The 19,282-nt window shown below is 37.3% G+C and overlaps 1 protein-coding gene across 2 annotated transcripts in view; it reads left to right on the top strand.

The window, feature by feature from the left end:
- Positions 1 to 15,502, top strand: part of Crispld1 (cysteine rich secretory protein LCCL domain containing 1) — a 33,474-nt gene extending 17,972 nt beyond the window's left edge. For both annotated transcript variants that reach the window (XM_035439003.1, XM_027398796.2), the window contains 9 exons: positions 2,608 to 2,748; positions 3,131 to 3,191; positions 3,284 to 3,350; positions 3,553 to 3,683; positions 5,840 to 5,883; positions 5,973 to 6,045; positions 9,107 to 9,182; positions 12,737 to 12,867; positions 15,094 to 15,502. In XM_035439003.1, coding sequence (XP_035294894.1) covers positions 2,608 to 2,748; positions 3,131 to 3,191; positions 3,284 to 3,350; positions 3,553 to 3,683; positions 5,840 to 5,883; positions 5,973 to 6,045; positions 9,107 to 9,182; positions 12,737 to 12,867; positions 15,094 to 15,145 — 776 coding nt within the window. In that variant the 3' untranslated portion in view covers positions 15,146 to 15,502. The remainder of the gene's footprint in view (positions 1 to 2,607; positions 2,749 to 3,130; positions 3,192 to 3,283; positions 3,351 to 3,552; positions 3,684 to 5,839; positions 5,884 to 5,972; positions 6,046 to 9,106; positions 9,183 to 12,736; positions 12,868 to 15,093) is intronic.
- Positions 15,503 to 19,282: the final 3,780 nt, after the last annotated feature.

Raw genomic sequence — 19,282 nt, 5'->3', positions numbered from 1 at the left:
AGGTGGAATCCTCAGTGCCAAGAAACTAAAAAGGAATCTAAACCTACATTAGTTATCACATGAATACTTTCCAGAGTGCTAGTTCAATTATTTTGAGGAAGTAATTTTAAATATGAATAATTAATTTCAACTTATTTTTAAAAGACTGTTATCATGAACTAATGATGACTGGGTCATGTGCCTACAGGACAGTAGCCAGGGTTTTAAAAACTGCCTATAGCCCTCCATTGCTACTCAGAGAATGGATATCCTAAAAGCCATCTTAATGTGTCCTTGAGATTTATCTCCATAAGTGTCATTTTTAAGGATCTGGAAATTTAACTTCATTCATTTTTAGTGCTTTGAGAGTTTAGACAGAAGTATATCTCTATGCTTTGTATTGATCAATGAATAGAGTAGAATACCTCCTTATATCTTACCATAGACTATTTCTTATGACAAAACAAATTTAAAAGTATAACCATACTGTAGAATTTATAAAAATTGGTGTCCTCAAACACATTTGAAATCATAATATGTAAATGTAAGGCTTGGGTACTGGAATGCTTTTCTAGTATTCAAGAAGCTGAATCCCTAGCACCTCATTAACCCAGAGTAATAGTACTCACCTTTAATCTCAGCACTAGGAAGGTGGAGTTCAAAATCATCCTCAGCTATCCCCCAAGTTGAAGGCCAGCCTGGAATAGATGAAATCCTGTCTTAAAATATGTAAATATAAATAAAATGTGCTATTAGTATTACTTGTGGTATTACAGATGATAGAGGTTTGTGAAAAGTCATAAACTTGGTTATCTATGTAGTCACATTTTACCTTCACCTTTTTTATTAATAATGAATATTGGTATAGATTATGGGTGTGAGGTAGGCTTGAACCATGCTCAGTGCTCATGGAGAGACTGAATGCTCCTTAGTGGTGATAAGCAGGCATGAAACACCCATTCTGCCTTTATATTGAATATCTCTGTTTGAATTCCTAACCACTTCCCAGCATGCCTTCCTTCTGTGATGGTCTTGGTATGCTCCATTCCCAAAGCTGCACCCTCTCTGCCCTTCACCAGTGACTGGTGTGTTCCTCTTAAAACTGGCACTTGTCTGTATTGACACCTTTCTTCTGGGTTCTGAGTTATGGGTCCAAATGAAAACAAGTACCTTTTTACAGCATGACATTGACAAGCTCTTAATATTTGCCAAACCGGGGCATGGGGGTAGGGGGGAAGAAGGGATGGGAAGAATACAATATAAAAACACATTCAACAACAGAAAAAAACAATATGACACCACTAGAGTCTAGGGACTCTACACCAGCAATACCTGAACATACCAACACACATGAAGCAGAAGAGAATGACCTTAAAAACAACTTCATGAAAATATGAGGATATGGGAAAATCCCTTAAAGAAATGGAAGAAAAAACAAACCAAAAAATACAAGAAATCAACAAATCTCTTAAAGAAGCCAAGAAAAAACAATCAAACAGATGAAGAAAACAATTTTCAGAAGACCCGAAAATTGAAATAGAGACAATAAAGAAAACACAAACTGAAGGAATGCTGGCAATAGAAAAGCTGGGCAAATGATCAGGAACTACAGATGCAAGTATAATCAATAGAATACAAGAGATGGAAGAGAGGATCTCAGGCATTGAAGATACACTAAGAGAAATAGATTCATCAACCAAAGAAAATCTTGATTCCAACAAATCCCTAACACAAAATATCCAGGAGATCGGTACACTGTGGAAGATAAAACCTAAGAATAATAGTTATAGAAGAAGGTGAAGAAACCCACCTCAAAAGCACAGAAAACATATTCAACAAAATCATAGAAGAAAACTATCCCAACCTAAAGAAAGACATGCCAATGAAAGTAAAAGAAGTTTACAGAACACCAAATAGAAAGAACCACAAAAAACCTGGCCACATAATAATCAAAACCACAAACATACAAAATAAAGACAGAATATTATGAGCAGCTAAGGAAAAAGGCCAAGTAGCATTTTGAAGTTTATTCTAAAAGAAAGAAATCATGGAAATTGGTGCTGTAACAGATAACAAGGGCATGCACAACATTTAAGGGGAAAATATACATTTACTGGGGGGAGAAATGTACATTTCCTAAGCCCTAATCTTACTGGTGAACAAGGTCAGTTTCATGGTATCTTCCTGAAATAAAACATAGATACCATATTGAAACTAGATTGGAAATGAGTCCACTGAAGGCTAACTAGGCACTAATGCAAAGAATCAAGGGCTTGAAGGCTGTACTATGTATTTCACTTCAGTGTGGTTCACAAAACCATGAACTTATGTCAAAACCTCTGCCAAAATAGTATTGCACTTTTACTGTAAAATTACTTAACAGAGCCGGGTGTTGGTGCTGCATGCCTTTAATTCCAGTACTTGGGAGGCAGAGGCAGCCAATCTCTGTGAGTTTGAGACCAGCCTGGTTTGCAACAGGTAGTTTCAGGACCGCCTCCAAAGCCACAGAGAAAACCTGTCTCAAAAAATCCAACCAATACTTACTTAACATGTGTAGAAAGGCATTTATTAATAATTGTGCTCATGTAAATAAAGTCCAATTATTTTTTAATCTTTTTTCTCTGACAGAAGGGTCTGAAGGGTATTATACCCCCCGTGAAGAAGAAACAAATGAAATTGAACGGCAGCAGGCTCAGGTCCGTGATACACATGTTCGGACAAGATCAGATGACAGTAACAGAAATGAAGTTGTCAGCACTCAGCAGATGTGTAAGACCTTAATCTCATATCATTTGCTTATATTTTGTGGGGTGATACTCCGCTAGTTTTATTTGCACATTTTCAGAATACAGAAAGCTTGTTTCAGCCCAGGCGGTGGTGACTCACACCTGTAATTCCAGTACTCAGGAGGCAGAGGCAGGAAGATCTCTGTGAATTAAAGGGCAACCTAGTCTACAGAGAGAGTTTCTCAGTAGCCAAGGATACACAGAGAAACCCTGTCTTGAAAAACCAAAAATAAAATCAAACAAGCAAATAAAGAAACAAAAACCCCCCAATCGAAAACAAAACCACTGCATGTTTGAATAATGCTATTCATTTTAGAAGCTTTAGAACTATTGAAACTATATTGGTATTATTGTTTTCCTTTTAGCTCAGATTGTTTCTTGTGAAGTCAGATTGCGAGACCAGTGTAAAGGGACCACCTGCAACAGGTAGGTAGTCTCAACATCCCCTGACAAGATAAAAGAACTATGTGTTCTATATCCTGAGAAACTGAACTTTCTTCCCCATGTCTGTCACTTAGGTATGAGTGCCCTGCAGGCTGCTTGGACAGTAAAGCTAAAGTCATTGGGAGTGTACATTATGAAATGGTAAGCAGAAAGGAAAAATATTTGGGAATAAAATCTTTTCATATAATATCTACTTTCAATGTGGAACATGCAACTTATATTAAGTGTAGCTTTTTTTCTTTTCAGAAATGTTTATTTGGGTTAAAGTCATATACAGAGTAATTTTCTTCTTCATACAGAACTTGAATTCTTTAACATCCTGTGTCTTTTCCTTCTCTGCAAGCAATCCAGTATCTGTCGAGCTGCCATCCACTATGGAATAATAGACAATGAAGGTGGGTGGGTAGATGTCACTAGACAAGGAAGGAAGCACTACTTCATCAAATCCAACAGAAATGGTGTTCAAACAATTGGGTAAGAACCTGAATGGTCTTTTCTGTCAGATGAAATGAAGTTATAACGAGCTAACATATCCTTTGACCCAGTCCTAGAAGAATTTATGGGAGAGTGGTTGCTAATTTTCAAAGCTCTTTTTTTGTTGTTTTTTTCTTTCTCTCCATTTTTTATTTAAGTTGGAAACAAGATTATTTTACATGTCAATCCCAATTCCCTCTGCCTCCTCTCCTCCACTGCCTACCCCCCCCCCCCAGCTAACACCCTATCTATTCCATACCCTTTCTGCTCCTCAGGGAGGGTGAGGCCTCCCATAGGGGGTCTTCAGAGTCCATTGTATCCTTTGGGATAGGGCCTAGGCCCACTCACTTGTGTCAAGGCTCAGAGAGTATCCCTCTATGTGGAATCATTTTATATTAGACTCTCCACATATACAAAGATGGGGAAAGCCTCCAAATTCAAAGCTAAATCTTTTCGCTGAAGGGCATGATAAAATTCCGAATTGTCAAGATATTCCATAAGTACATGTAAATTTATAGTTGGTTCTCAGGGCTGGACAGACGGCTCAGTGGTTAAAAGCACTGGCTACTCTTTCAGCACACCTGGATTTGGTTCCCAACACTCACATGGGAGCTCCAGTTGCAGGGAATCCAGTTTGTCTTGTGGAATTGACAGGAACCAGGCATGAATACCATGAACATATGTACACATATAAAACTCCTATACATAGAAAATAAAAAGGTTTTTTTTTTAAATAAATTATAGCCAATTTTTAAGGTTAAGCAATAAACTTTTCATCTATGTCAGAAATATCCCAAACAAGACTAATTTATTGCATGTTCTTTCATGTAAGTGTAATTTAAACACGTGAAAAGTGTTGGTTAACTTTTTAAGTGTTTCTCAAATTTAGTATAATGTGTCTCATTCTAAACCATGGAACATTTTCATATGTGCTTTAAAGAAGAGTAGTGCAGGCCTTTGAAACATCTTTGTGTTGTCTTTTTCCTTCTAAGTAAAAGAACCTTGACCTTCACATAGACAGCTTTCCATAGGAATTCTAGCATAGACCCTTTCCTTGTAAGTATACAATTGCATAAAGTATCACAAGTTAAATTGGAATCCATTGCTGGGTATAGTGGTGCATGCCTTTAATCCCAGCATTTGGGAGACAGAAGCAATCGAATTTCTGTGAGTTCAAGGCCAACCAGGTCTGCACAGTTAGTTCCAGAACAGCCAGAGCTACATAGTGAGAACAGGTCTTGAAAAAAGCAACAAAAAAATCAGAATTCATAATTATAAAAAATAATCCGATTAGAATTTTCCTTGCAAATCAGTGTCCTGACTTGTCAGAAGTGCAGTTTTGTGGTTTTAGTCATTGGCATTGTCTCTTTTTAGTACAATGCTATTAGTTTATTCACTTAGCAAAGTATATAAATCATCACCAATAAATAATATTAGTATAAAACAGACACTGGTTAAAAATACATTAAGGAACAGTGTTTCTATCTTAAACTACATTTTTTGGTTGTCCTTGATAGAAATGCTTCAGAAATATGAACTGTGATCTACTTTGTAGGTTCTGCATTTTGTTAATTTTGTAGGATCATACTATAAATTAAGAATAGTAAGCATTGAATTTGAAACTGGTAGAAATAAGAGAATATTAAAGATTTTACATCTTTAATACTAAGTAGGGAAGTTAAAGGGTGAACCACATTGAAATAACATTGCAAATTAGCTGTACATCAATAACAAATGATGTTTTTCAAAATTTGAATATATGTAATCCAGTTAAAATTTTAATATAAAATAATTTTCTTAATCTAATGTTTCCCTTTCTGGATGATTCATGCAATAAGAAGGGTTCATTCATTGACTGTAGACCCATTAACAATACTGAATAATTGAATAACCACTTCCTCTTTAAGACAGTTGTCGTTTTTTTGTCTTGTACTGATTATTGTAAAGGCTTAAACTGATTCTAGAGAGAAAGGTCATTAGTGTATAGGTCTTTTTTTGTGTGTGTGAACTAGATGATGTGTATTCATACTACTTGTTCGGACATTTTAGTAAGAACGTTTAAAAGACAAAGACCTGAGCTGTATCAGGAATTATATTGTTGCTAATGTCCATAAGCAAATGATTGACATTTCTTTTTTTTTTTTTTTTGTCTGCAGCAAGTATCATTCTGCTAATTCCTTCACAGTCTCCAAAGTAACAGGTTAGCGACCTTTCCTTATTTGTTTTCTTACCATGTATAGGATGTCTTGCTTTAAATGGATTCATTTGTTTCATGCTTTACTTTTTCAGTTCAAGCTGTGACATGTGAAACTACAGTGGAACAGCTTTGTCCATTTCATAAACCTGCCTCACATTGTCCAAGGTAATGCTTTCCACGTTTCCTTATCCACATAATTAAATATATGCATTTGTGCATGTCCCTACATGCACTAGTCACTTAATGTGTGTGACATTGGTCTTGTGATATCTGTTTTTATCTGAAATTCTGGTTCTTTTAATGTTTAGAATTGTTTATGATCTAGAATTGTTTCCCAGAGGGAGCAACAAGACACCACATACTGTATGTACCCAAGTACCACTATTGTACCTTCTCTAAGTGTTAGCTATTCCCTGGTCTCACATCTTACACATGATCACATGTGTTCATATGTGCTACAAAGAGGTAGTACTAATTTACATGAATATAGTAAGATACCACACTGGTGATATAAACATCAGAAATTTATTTCTCCCATTGCTGAAAATTGGAAGTTTAAGACCAAAGGTGTTCCTGACTTGGCCACTAATGTGGCTCTCTTTCTAGCTTATAGATGGCCACCTACTGTGCAGCTTTAGGTGGTGGGAAGAGCTCTTTCCTCTCTACCATTTTTGCAAGGCCACTAATCCAATTGGATGATGGCTCTTCTCTTATGACCTCACTTAGCCAAATTACCTCCATAATGACCCTCTCCTTCTCCAAAGTGTAATGTTGTGGGTTAAGTCTTTAACATACACTTGTGGGACTGACAATAACATTCATTCTATGAGAAGTTCTTCCAACATCTTAACATCATTATCTAGTTCCTAAATTTGAAGAATATCATTGCAATTGCCAATAAGATTGGAATGGGATTCTTCATTTTTTGGCTGTAGGAAGTCTCTCACTTTGAGATGTGGTGTGGTCAGTTGAACTTGCAAATAGATATAGCCATCCTGTATCCTTTAAAAGAAATTAATCCCAAAAAGAATGTGAAGAAATATGTCCTCGTGGATTCTGTATCTGGCAGGACAACCCAAAGTAAACTGTGAAATAAATAACTATTAAATAGATGATAAATAATTATTATTCAATATTAATGGAAACTTTATATACCTTATATGTAAATAATTAGAACTGTAAATATCTGTTCAATACCAAAATGAGTCATTAGCATTTTTATTCAGAGTTTTTGGCAAACGTGACTCAAGGACTGGTTATTATACCACTCCTTTCTCAGTAATATATGGAGTGATATTAAAACAGCCAAACAAGCAGCCCTCCCTTTCTTTTATGTTTACTTTTCTAAGTAAAAACAAGATCAAGTTGGAACTATTGCCACTGACCTGCAACAAGCTAAACACTAGCTAAGAGTAAGGTGCAGCCTGAGCCTGGGGTGAGGGAGATTTGGCAGCCATAGGAGGAGAATGAATACCCACAGATTTCACATTCAGTGAAATCATTTCTAGTCAGTGGGGACATATTTCAGTTCTCAGAAACTCCAGATAGGTTCTCTAATAATAATCAACCCTAAAAAAATTAATGGTTCTGTCTTACATATACTATGAAGTATACACAGTATAGAATATTATGTGGTATTGTACAAATTTTAGAAGTAACAGCTAAATCTATTTCTTGAGGAATATCTATCTAAATTGGTGAGGTTAGATTCAATTCAGTTTTTTTTTCTTTTTATTAGCACAAATAGAAAACTGAAGGATGCAACCATGTACGAGGGATTTTCACATAGTTATTGTGTTGAAAGTCTCATATACTATGTAAAATATTGTTTTTTTCAGTATCAGTTTATATTTCCTTTAAGTCCCTACCTGGGGTGCAAGGGACACACACACACACACACACACACACACACACACACACACAGAGAGAGAGAGAGAGAGAGAGAGAGAGAGAGAGAGAGAGAGAGAGAGAGAGAGAGAGAGAATATATCAATTAAGAAGAAGCAACTGGTTATTTTTTCAATTAGTTTCCTCAACTCCAGAGATGGGATGGATTTAATCATTATGGACTGGATATTTTGACTTAAAAATAGTAAGTTTTTGGAAACTTTTTAAAAATGAGCCTAGCCAATCAGATATCTACATGGCAATGGGATATCTGGGGGAAGAACATTCCATGCAAAGTGAGGAGAATTGTAAAGGCCTTGAGGCATGAATCCATGGCTTAATTTGTGTTTGAGGAATAGCTGCCCTTAACTGGAACTTGAAAAGCAGGTAGAAGAGAAGCTGCACATAAATTTATCAAATACACAGAACATATTATATCTGCTCATTTGTTTTCTTTGAGGAAGAAAGGCTTTGGGATAAGTGGAGGAGTGGCATATTTGGGCTTGCAACTTTTAGTTTAAACATGTGTAAATTGATTGGAGAGGACCAAGTCAGGCAAGGTCATAAGGGAGGGTGTTGCTGTAAGTTACACAGTGGCTGATCATGTCTGTACTTACTGTGGTTTAAGTTCTTTTAGGGAAGCCCTCACTTAGGTGTTTTAAGTATGACTGATAAGAATTGCTGTTCAGTTGAATATAAAGTATGAGATGAAGAGGAACCATGGCACAATAAAGGCTTCTGCAGAGGTCCCTGCAATAATGGAGTTGCATTGTATTGTGATGAGGAACCCATTGAAGAACAGGACTTGATGAAAGACAAATTTTATTTTACACCAGACAAGTGTGAGATATTTATCAGATGTAAGTGTAAGGGCTGAGGAATCGGTAGGGATTCAGAGGAGAATTAAGAGAAATCGCAGATGGAGATGTTAATTTGGAAATTAAATGTCTGTAGATGAAACTAAGACTGAGACTGAAGAAGACACCAAAGATGTGAACACATACTGTGTCATACAGGCCTTCACTGTGATTTCCCATCCCATCCACTTGCTAAATTCTGCTGACACTGAGTTCCAAACTCAGATGCGTGGGGTTTTGTTCATGTTTCTTTCTCCTTTGAGCTCCCATGTCAGAGGGCTTCTGTGTAAACTTAAAAAAAAAAAAGATCTTGGTTAAAACCTGAAAGTAAGTGAAAGAAGCCACTGTGCCAACTACTGGATTGCACAGTTGGTCTATTTCAAGAGAAATACAATGTTGAATTTATTTCTGTATAGGATTTTAGTTTTATTATTAAGAAGCACTGAATTTACCAGCCTACATTATGTGTTTATTTTTATTCAGAGTGTACTGTCCCCGCAACTGTATGCAGGCAAATCCACATTATGCTCGTGTAATTGGATCCAGAGTTTATTCTGATGTAAGTACGCTACCTCGTGCAGCTCCTGATATCTCCAAGTATATGAATGTATACTCATTTAGATGTGCATATATGCTCTTTGTGCAGCTCCTGATGTACCCAAGTATATGAATATATACTCATTTATATGTGCATATTTGCTGTACATAGAGTCGGGGCGTTTCAACTGGTACACATATTTTCAGAAAAGTTAATCATCAAGGTCACTGAAAATGAGTATTTATATAAAATATGCTTGTGTAATTATTTGACTAATTTTTCCTCATGCCTTGCCCATATGTAAGACACTTAACAAGCGAACCTGGAGGCATTCTTGGGAAGGAAAATGCTGTTTACTTCTGTCTTTCTTTTGGTTCTTCTGTGTCTGTGATGGGAGCTTGGTAGTTAATAAATTGATCAAATATATGTATCATATTCTCACTCCAAAGAGGCATTTGACAAGTAATAAAGGGTCAAAACCAGATAATGTATTAAAATACATATGGGAGGGAACTATCTGCCCATACATTGTAATGTGTGACTTTGTGGTTAGAAAAGGTGCTCCAACAGTGATGGCTTCAGAATGGATACACACATCACAAGTGAGTTTTGTAGCACTGGTCATTAGAGGGTTGTAGGGCAATTGTTCTGGTGGTAGGAATGGAATCTAGCAGGATATGCAGGTAAGAGTAGATTCCTTGGACACAAGAGGCAGCATGGGCAGCTCTGGGCAGAGAACTGAAGCTAAAAGGAGAATCAGGAGGCAGGGAGAAGGATGGGGAAAGATGAAGGCAGGGGGGAAGGAGATGGAGATTCTGTAATTGTATGCTGACGAATTCACATTTCATTCGGTGGATATCTGGAAGGCACTGAAGATATCAAAGCTAGAGTTACAGAAACAAATGTAGGAAGTCTCCTCTTGGTGTACGTATTCAGTGGAATATTCTAGAAAATTGGTTGTGCATGGTGGCTAGGATTATGTACTTCACCTCACTTCTCTTATTACATTCAGGTAAGTTCAAGCCTTCCCAGTACAGCTCTGTTTTGCTAAGCCTCCAGCCCCAGGCTTGGTTCTTTCTTAAATGCCCTGTGGGTGCCAGGAATTTGCCCATAATCACAGTCCTTCCTGAAAATTTTCTGTCATGAGAGTGATCTCTATTTCTCAATTATCACTTGGTGAGGTACTTAGTGAGCCCTCCTCTCTGGTAAGATGCCATGCTTCTTTTGACCCCTATTACTGCACCCTGTTTCTCACACTAGCCTATGTTTCCAGGCAGTTTGACCTTTCTTATGATTAGTCAGCAAGTTCCTTGAAGGCAGCTGCTGAGCAATTCAGTCTTTGCTTTTGTCTGCCAAACTATCTTCAGTTAGGACACAGATCATGGAAAAGGAGTCATTCACTGAAGGTTTTCCTTTAATTTCCAAAATTGCTCTTTTTGGTCATGTCTCATAAAAGTCTTTGAAAATATCGTCCCCACAACTATACCTTTAAGGCATCTCTTTCTAGTGATGGTATTGCTAGGACTTCCACCCTGGGATCTTAATGTTGTCTTGGTGAAGTGTGTGGGCAATATGTATTGTTAGCTAGAGTGAGTTGCAAGTATAAAGATTCCTATCACACAGTAACAGCAGAGCTGTAGACTACATCTGCCAATCTTCACTGCTGCCACAAAATATGTTGTCTCTACTTAAAGTTGGCATGGAAAGGTATGGGGGAATCAGCCAGCTTCCTCTCTTTTTTTTCTATACAGCCAGAAGTATATTGTACATTCTGCTGCTCTGCACATCTTTTGTAGCTCATTACAAATCATAGTAATTCTGCATGTGTTCAAATTGTACTATATTCACAGATGGAAAATATCATTGAAATAATAAAATCATCTAAAGTATGGATAGGAAAAGATACTGCTTTTGAACTCAGTAGGAATGCCTGCTGAGTGCATGCTTGCAAGCAGAAAGTACTCTAAAAAGCATCTACAGGGCTTGGGGTTTAGTGAGTGTCATATGCAAGCATTTTGCTGCCTTGAGGAGGAAGTGCTGATTATATTATTTTAATAAAACATGAGGAATACTGAAATGTGCAGAGAATTACTGTTAATTTAATCTATTATGAGCAGCATCTGTCCTGGATATAGTGACCAGTGTGTTCTGGGCTTTAACATGCTGAGTGAGATGCTTCCTCTACAGAGGGAGGAGACGCAGGGTTTGATAGACAGCATTTTGTCATAGAGTAAAAGCAGAAGGATTAGACACTCTGGCCTTCAGGCTGTTGGAGATAATAAGTAATGACTGATGCCACAGAATCCAGAGAGCCATGATAAAGCAAGTCCAGGCCAGACACACATGCTTGTGTGAACCTTAAAACCCTTACAGAATGTCAAGTTGAGGAAGGACCAAGACCCTTCCTGCTGTTTCAAGGCTGAGCAAGGTATCCCACCACAGGGAATGGGTTCCAAAAAGCCAGTTCATATACCCTGGATAAGTCCTAGTCCCACTGCCAAGGCTGTGACCCCCACCAGATCAAGCCACATAACTGTCAGTGTTGATCCCCCAATGGAGGCCTTACCTCTTCTGAGGAGTGGGTGGGGGTTGGGGTGGGTGGTTGGCGGGGGGAGAAGAACAGGGAGGGAGAACTAGGGTTGGTATGTAAATTGAAAAAAAATAAATAAAAAAGCTAGAAAAAACCTTATGGAACCATCCACATGCAAGCTGAGATAACCCGAAGGAGGCCTGCCACAGGCTAGGGCAAGACTACACACTACTAGGATGTGAAGTGGATTATGGGATGTTGTAAAACCTTATGGGCATCCTGTGCAGCATTGCCTCAATTCCCAGCTATTGATGTGTTTCCATAGAACATTTTAATTGAAGCCAACATTTGAGTCCAGGGAAGGCTTCCATGGGATAAAAGAAAGGATTTCACTTTTGGAAGATGGTGGCTTTAAACATTGAACACTTGGACATGAAACATTAAACAAGGATTCTTCTCCATAGAATTTCTGTTTTGTTTAGATTTTGTGGCTGAATATGTGAACATGGCACAGTAAAATAGCTGTGCATAGATTACTTTTGTTAGAGCCAATGCATCTCCATTTCATGTATGCCTGCATTCTGGCAAATGCATCTTAGATATGGACAGAGCCATGGTTGAGTTGTGTATAAGTGAAATCTGAATATCTGGCCATCTTCTCCATACTGTGACTGTTTCATCCCATGTCCCTATACCCATTAGCAAAGCATGAGACTTATGAATGGCAAATAATGCTTGAAGAATTAAAAGGAATTAATCGGCTTTGTGTTGCTTTGGTTATAAAATTGTTACTAGGACAAGACAGGTGTTCCCCATATTAGGTGGTGGAGAGGTTTTGCTGTGATGGCTACTTTAGCTTCTGCATTCAAACTTGAGAATTGGTTTGAGGTGTGACTTTCCAAACACTCTTTTATATGTGAAACATTATGCAACAACTGCTCACTGGTTTCACAAACAGATGCTAAAGACCTCATACAGTAGAAGCACAGGATAAGCAAGTCGGGAAGGGAATTTCTTCCTAAGGGCATTGTCTTTGCTTCCACAGCTCTCTAGTATCTGCAGAGCAGCAGTGCATGCTGGGGTAGTTCGAAACAATGGCGGTTACGTGGATGTCATGCCTGTGGACAAAAGGAAGATGTACACTGCTTCTTTTCAAAATGGAATCTTCTCAGAAAGGTAAAGTCAGACAAGATGCGCATGGCTTTACATTTTCGTCTGTAGTCTATCTCATTTGTTGCTAGTATCCAGTTCTACTTAAAGTGATGGCTGAGTGGCTGAGTGGCTGAGTTTCCTTTGAAGCCTTACATGGCTGCTGGCCCTTCTGGGCCGAGAGGAGTTGTAGTACCAGACGTGAATGTCTCCTGCAAGCTTAGGAAAAAGCAACATGAAAATCGGATTACCCAGAGAACCACTCTTTTGTTAATTGATCTTATAAAAAGGAAATTGCTTTCATCCTCTTTCAGATTTTCTAGATTAGTTTTCATATTTAATTCTTTTTAGGTGTGCAAGGCACTGAGTATTTCTCTAATCCAGTTATCTGACAAAGTATTTGGCCAAAACAATGAATCTTATTTTCCCTAGAAATAAATTCTCTTTTTGATTGAAACGTGGATGCTTAGTGTGATGTAAATGAACTCTTTCATACTATCGTTTGCTGCTCAGCTCATTAGTGTGACACATATTTCCTGACATGAGAAAATGTATCTATTCAGTTTATAAACTATTAACAAACATTAAAAGAAATGAACTTTCAGTGAATTTTTAAATGATCAGTATTTATGGAACAAATGTGAAGTTCCACTTATTTGTGCAGATGTCTACATTTTAGCTATTTCCTGAATCATATTTCAAACTCATAGCAAAGATTCAGGTTTCTAGTAGTTTCTCTAAGAACACAAAGACTATCCCATGGAGAATCCACATTGCCTTTCCCAATTAAGGTGAACACATTGTGCGTCTGCTTTTGGATGGGAGTCTATCAGGAGGCTATGGCTGAGATGTCGGCTTTCTGCAGCTTGGCGCATGACCTTCCTAAGCAGGCAGAACATATAAAATAGGTTCCTGAGTTATTAAATCCAACACATCTTTTATAATCTAAGTGGGTTTCATTTAGCCCTCACACTTAAAACTTGTTTTAAGAGTAAGTAATATCCCACCAGAACGGAGGATAACATTTAGTTTTTAATTATTGTGACTATCCCAGCACTTTCACTGCCTCTGGTGGATTGTTCAGCTGAATAATATGTCTGAACCCTAATTTATATATGTGTTAGCTGAGGTTCCAATTGGTTAAGTAATTGATGTTCCCAGGGTCATGTAACAATCAATCTCTAGGCTTAACTCTTAACTCACTGGTTCCGTGAGTTCAGAGGTACAAATTTGTCCAGAATAGCACTATGTCCAAAGAAACACTGCAGACACATACACTTCCCAGGGCTTGTAGCCTATGCCCTGCAAAAAAGGATGATTTTGATTGCTTTTATCCTTTCATGAACACCCGGCATGGCACCTGAGTGCTTTGTGTGTGCTTATCAACACAAGAACTATCACTTTCTTCCTCTAAAATTCTCTCCTTGCTTATTGCATGAGAGTAAATATAGAAAGGAATTTCACTTTGTCCTTAGGAATATTCAATGTGTCCATCTTTAAGCTTTATTTAATTATTGCAAAACAAAATTTTGTTTGAAAATGCAAATAATATATGTAGTTACAATAAAAACACATAGCTCTGTATTGTTCTTACTGTCTGCTTTAAAATGAAAGTAGCTCCAAAATATCCTTGGTGAAGACAGATAAAGAGAGAAAACAAGAAAATTAATTCCCATTTTAGTGAGGAAGGTTTTAGGTATTTACAAATTTGAACACTAAATTTTATTAACTTTTTTTGGAACTCTCAATGCTAAGACTTAAGACTAGGTGATGGTAATATAATGTATATTTTATTAGAGTTAGGAAATGGTAATAAGCTAGTACTCTTTAGCATTGGTTAAGTATCAGCAGCTTTAGGTTGTAAATAATTATTAATGGGATAAACCAACTGCGAAGTAAATCTCAATATCCCCAAACCAGAATGAAATAGCAGTCTAACTCTGCTGTATCAGGATCTAAGGAGGCAATGCATGAAAACATGCCCCAGATGCTGTGAACCTGTATAGCAGCTGCTCTCCTTCCTTGGAAGCTTCTCAAGTTTCTTTAGTAAACTTTCAGTCCAGTCAGCAACCAAGGTCTAAGGGATTATGTCATCCTCCCCAGAGCTTCCCAGTAAGTGTAAATTACAGAAGTTTGACACAATTGGGCCATCTGGACTCATGGAGCTACTTGCTTGCTTGTCCTCAGAGAGAATGATTTATTGGGAGGATTATAGGTACAGATGACCTCAATGTATCTTTTGTGCTCTTGCAGTTTACAGAACCCAACAGGAGGAAAGGCATTCCGGGTATTTGCTGTTGTGTGACAGGGAACTCTTGGAAAGGGATTGGGAAGACTGCTCCACATGCCACAATTCTGAAATTTGTATAGAACTGTAACTGTACAGAAGAAAACAAGCATTGCCAGCCCACCCCCAGAGTGCAAATGCATATCATTCTCGAGAGACAAAGTCTATAAAATAAAACATGGGACATTAGCTTTGGGGAAAGTATTGAACATTTAATGGTTTTAGAAATCCTGTGTTAAATATTGCTATATTTTCTTAGCAGTTATTTCTACAGTTTATTACATAGTCGTAATGTTCTACATTCCGTATATTATATTATGTTATATGGTGCTTTGTATATGCCACTAATAAATGAATCTAAACAGTGAATGTGAATGGCCCTTAGAGAATTATCTGGTGCATTGAGAAGCAATCGACCCTAAAATGGAAAGAAACTCTGAAGTCACTCCTTTACCAGCCCACTGCTATGTTCTTACCTATGTGAAGTCTCTAATTGCCTTACCCTTAGGAGTGGGCAGTGTTTCTCTTCTGTTAAGTTTCATTGTGCAGAATATCAAGTCCTGACGTTGCACTTGTTATTTTGTATAAAATAATCCTTTCATTTCCAAGTAAAAGTATTTGATACCTTGGGAATGGCCTCACTCGTCTGTGGGGTAAAGTCCAAGTAGTGTTGTGAGAACATTCCTGGTGATCATTAGTAGCTAGAGGATGAGGTGGCAGCCAGAGCTTGGTAGCATTGTTAGAAGTGAGTTCCCATGGTTTTCTTTTGTATCCTGGCAAGTACTCCTGCAGGCCAGGAAGTATATTAAACAAGTCTAATGAGGATGAACTAATGCGTGACATTACTATTACCACTGGTTTTCATAATGGCAAGCAGCTTTGTGTATAAACCTTCCATTAGTGTGATCTCACAGTGGTGATATATTTGTTTCTGTGAAAATGTATTGTGCTTTGATACTTAAATTCTGTAAAATGTTACTGTTAGTATTTTTTTCTGAACATAATTGTTTCTCATAAATGTATTAAAATTAATGTTTCAGAAGATTATTTTCACTTTTGCACACATACTTTGATTTAGAATCCTTCTAAATAAATGAGCACAGTTGATTTTAGTTTTCTAAATTTGACCCACTGATATCAGTATAAACAAGTGCTTCCTATCAGAAGGCCACAAAATCCACCTAACCATGTAGTTACTTGTCTTAGGAAAATAGTCATTTATTTAGAAACATTAAGACATGAGAAAATTTGAATAAGAGGAGAGCTATGTAATTCATAAAGGAGAAGGAAAGTATCAGAAAGCAAGGTAATGATTATAATTATGAAAGAGTCGAATAGGCAGTAAATACTTGAATTATTTTTAAATGAGTAGGTGTTTAGAAGGAGGTAAAGTAGAGATAATTTGCATGCAGGGATCAGGTCAAGCAAGAAAACCGGGTAAAACAAAAAGAAAGATAAAAAACAGAGACAGAAATAGTTTCAGAAGAGTAGTTTCTGAATAAGCCAAATTGTATGATCATTTGCTGAGTCCTGGAAGACAGTTAAGTTGTTCAAAATGTAATCAAGAGTTATAAAGCATAATTATCTGGAAATCCCCCCAAATGCACATTACTGTTTTGTTTTGTGTTTTTAATTGGGATGTATTTACTGTACACAGAGCTAGATTTTTTATAAGGGCATTTTGTAAAAGTTTTCATTATAACTTTCCTGTGTGTGCATGGCTTTCTTCTCATGTGTGGTCTGCTCACAGTTCTCCCTGCAGAATGCCCACCATTTTTGACAGGCATATGGTTCTTCATACTTGTCCGTAGTCTGCAGTTCCAATGTGAATCTTTCATATTGTTGCTGTATCTGCAGCTTACCTCTTCCCTTCATACTGCTCCAGTGTAGAGCATCCCTCAAGCCCCGATAGAATTGCTCCCTTCTTTAAATTTCTGTTGCCTAGGAAAGCGAAACCCTACTGTAAAATCATTTGCTTCTTCATAAGCGATTTAACACATAAGTTGTGGCTTTGGGTAGCTTACTTAGCTCTTCATCCCTCTATGACTTCACCTGGAAAATGGGACACATAGTGTCTTAGGGAGATGGTGCTGAAAATTGAGACATAATATATATGATGTGGTAAAAGAAAGCATTGAATACCCAATATGCCATCAGCATGTGTGAGTTTTATTATACTCATTTTTTATTTTTATTTTCCTTTGGAAAATTGTTCACCTATCATATTACACTACTGTTTTCTCCTGGTGAACTTATTAATTTCCCATGGACATATTAAAATTAATCACTTTCAAAAGTTTACCTTGACTACCCTTTAATCACTCTGCTTATTTTCACTGATCCTTTGATGGATGCCTCACAAAATATGAAATGCTGCATAAATTTTCCTGCAATTCCTCTGATATGAATTAAATTATGTCTACTATAACACCCTTTAATTTGTCTGTTAAAAATCTGCCCTATATTATATATAGTTCTTTAAACTTAATGAGTTTTTTTTTCCCTGCTCAAGATGCAGAGAATCAGTGACAGATGTGGGGCCAGTCATATACAAGTCACTTATTGCCAAGTCTCAGGAAAGACTGGAAGATGAAGCAGGAAACACTGAAGAGCTGCAATATAGATAGGATGCAGAGCTAGGAAACACCATTCTTTAGACTCCTCCAACTATTGCAATCATCAACTCGAGAATACTGTAGTTACTTGCACTGGGCCTACACAAGAATGCCTTATCAAAAATTAGTGAAGGAAGGAAGCATGTTCGTGAATCCACACCTTTAACCTCTTGTATTAGGTTTCTTTTACTGAGACCCAAAGCAACTTTGGAAGGAAAGGAGTTATTTCTCTTACATTTTGTTGAGGAGAACCAATGCAAGAACCTGAAATAGAAACCATGACTAGATTGCCCCAAGGGTTTGTTTGGTTTGCTTTCTTACATGACCCAGACCACCTACCAAGGATTTGAACTACCCATGGTGGAGTTGGGTCTTCCCACATCTAATGCTAACCAAGATAATGTCCTGTAGACTTGTGTGGAAGCCAATTTGATAGAGGTATTTCCTCAATTGAGATTCCCTTTTCCCAGGTGACTCTAGTTTTATCAAATTGAAAGAAAAAACTAACCAGCATAGCTCTGACTATTGGTGGTTTCTGGGAGGAGGGGACTCACATTCTTTAGTTGTATATTTCCTGCTGAGCCCACTAAGATCCCGTGGATATCTCCAAACCATTTATCACAAGGATGACCCTGGTTAATCTCAATGGATCACCAAACAAAATAGACATGAACATGAGATTTTGTGGGGAGAAGAGGATTGAGAGTGGTTAGTACACACAGCATAAGTGTAAATATGGTAATAAAATTTTAAAGAATGAGCTCTTTGAGAATGGTAGTTTTCCTACCCATTTTCTGCCAAAGAGTAAAATTATATGGGTGATTTTTATTCAAATGGAAATTGCTTTCTAAAAGTTGTTGGTCAATATTATTGAATGAACAATCTAGTACTTCAGCATTTTATTCCTGATGGCATAAGTAAATATTTTCTCACACAATCATACCTGAAGGCAACACAATGATAAAGTATTATAGTGATTAATATGCCAACTTCTCTTATTTAGATTTCAAAAAAGAGGGTCAATATTAATAGAATAGTGTTAGTATCACTACTGGAGCTTACAAATCTGACTAGACAGCATGTTCTTTTATAGATCTTCATTTATTAGAACAATGTGTATTTTAAACAAAGACCACTTCCAATTTGTTAGGTAATTTGCACAAACTGATGGCCATGTATTTCCTTTAATATTTTATTCTATGAAAATTTCATATATTTTCACACTGTATTTTGGATATAGCCACCCTCCCATTCCTCCTTCCCCCTCCCCTGGGCACATCTTTCCAACATATCCCCTTCCGAATTTCATATCTTTTTAAATATAACCTACTAATTCCAGTTAGTACTTCCCAAATATGCATAGGTGTGGGGTCACACAGTGGGGTATGACACTCCACAACTTCCCCACACAAACCAAAGAAAAGTGACCATCCTCTCATCAGCAGCCATCACCTGCTAATCATTTCTCAACTAGAATTGGGAAATCAAGTGCCTCTCTCCCCTCCAGGCTGGAATTTTTGACGAACTGGTCTTGCAAAGG

The sequence above is a fragment of the Cricetulus griseus genome, chromosome 2 (assembly GCF_003668045.3).
Source record: "Cricetulus griseus strain 17A/GY chromosome 2, alternate assembly CriGri-PICRH-1.0, whole genome shotgun sequence".
Lineage (NCBI taxonomy): Eukaryota > Metazoa > Chordata > Mammalia > Rodentia > Cricetidae > Cricetulus > Cricetulus griseus.
This window is presented reverse-complemented; position numbering and strand designations above follow the sequence as displayed.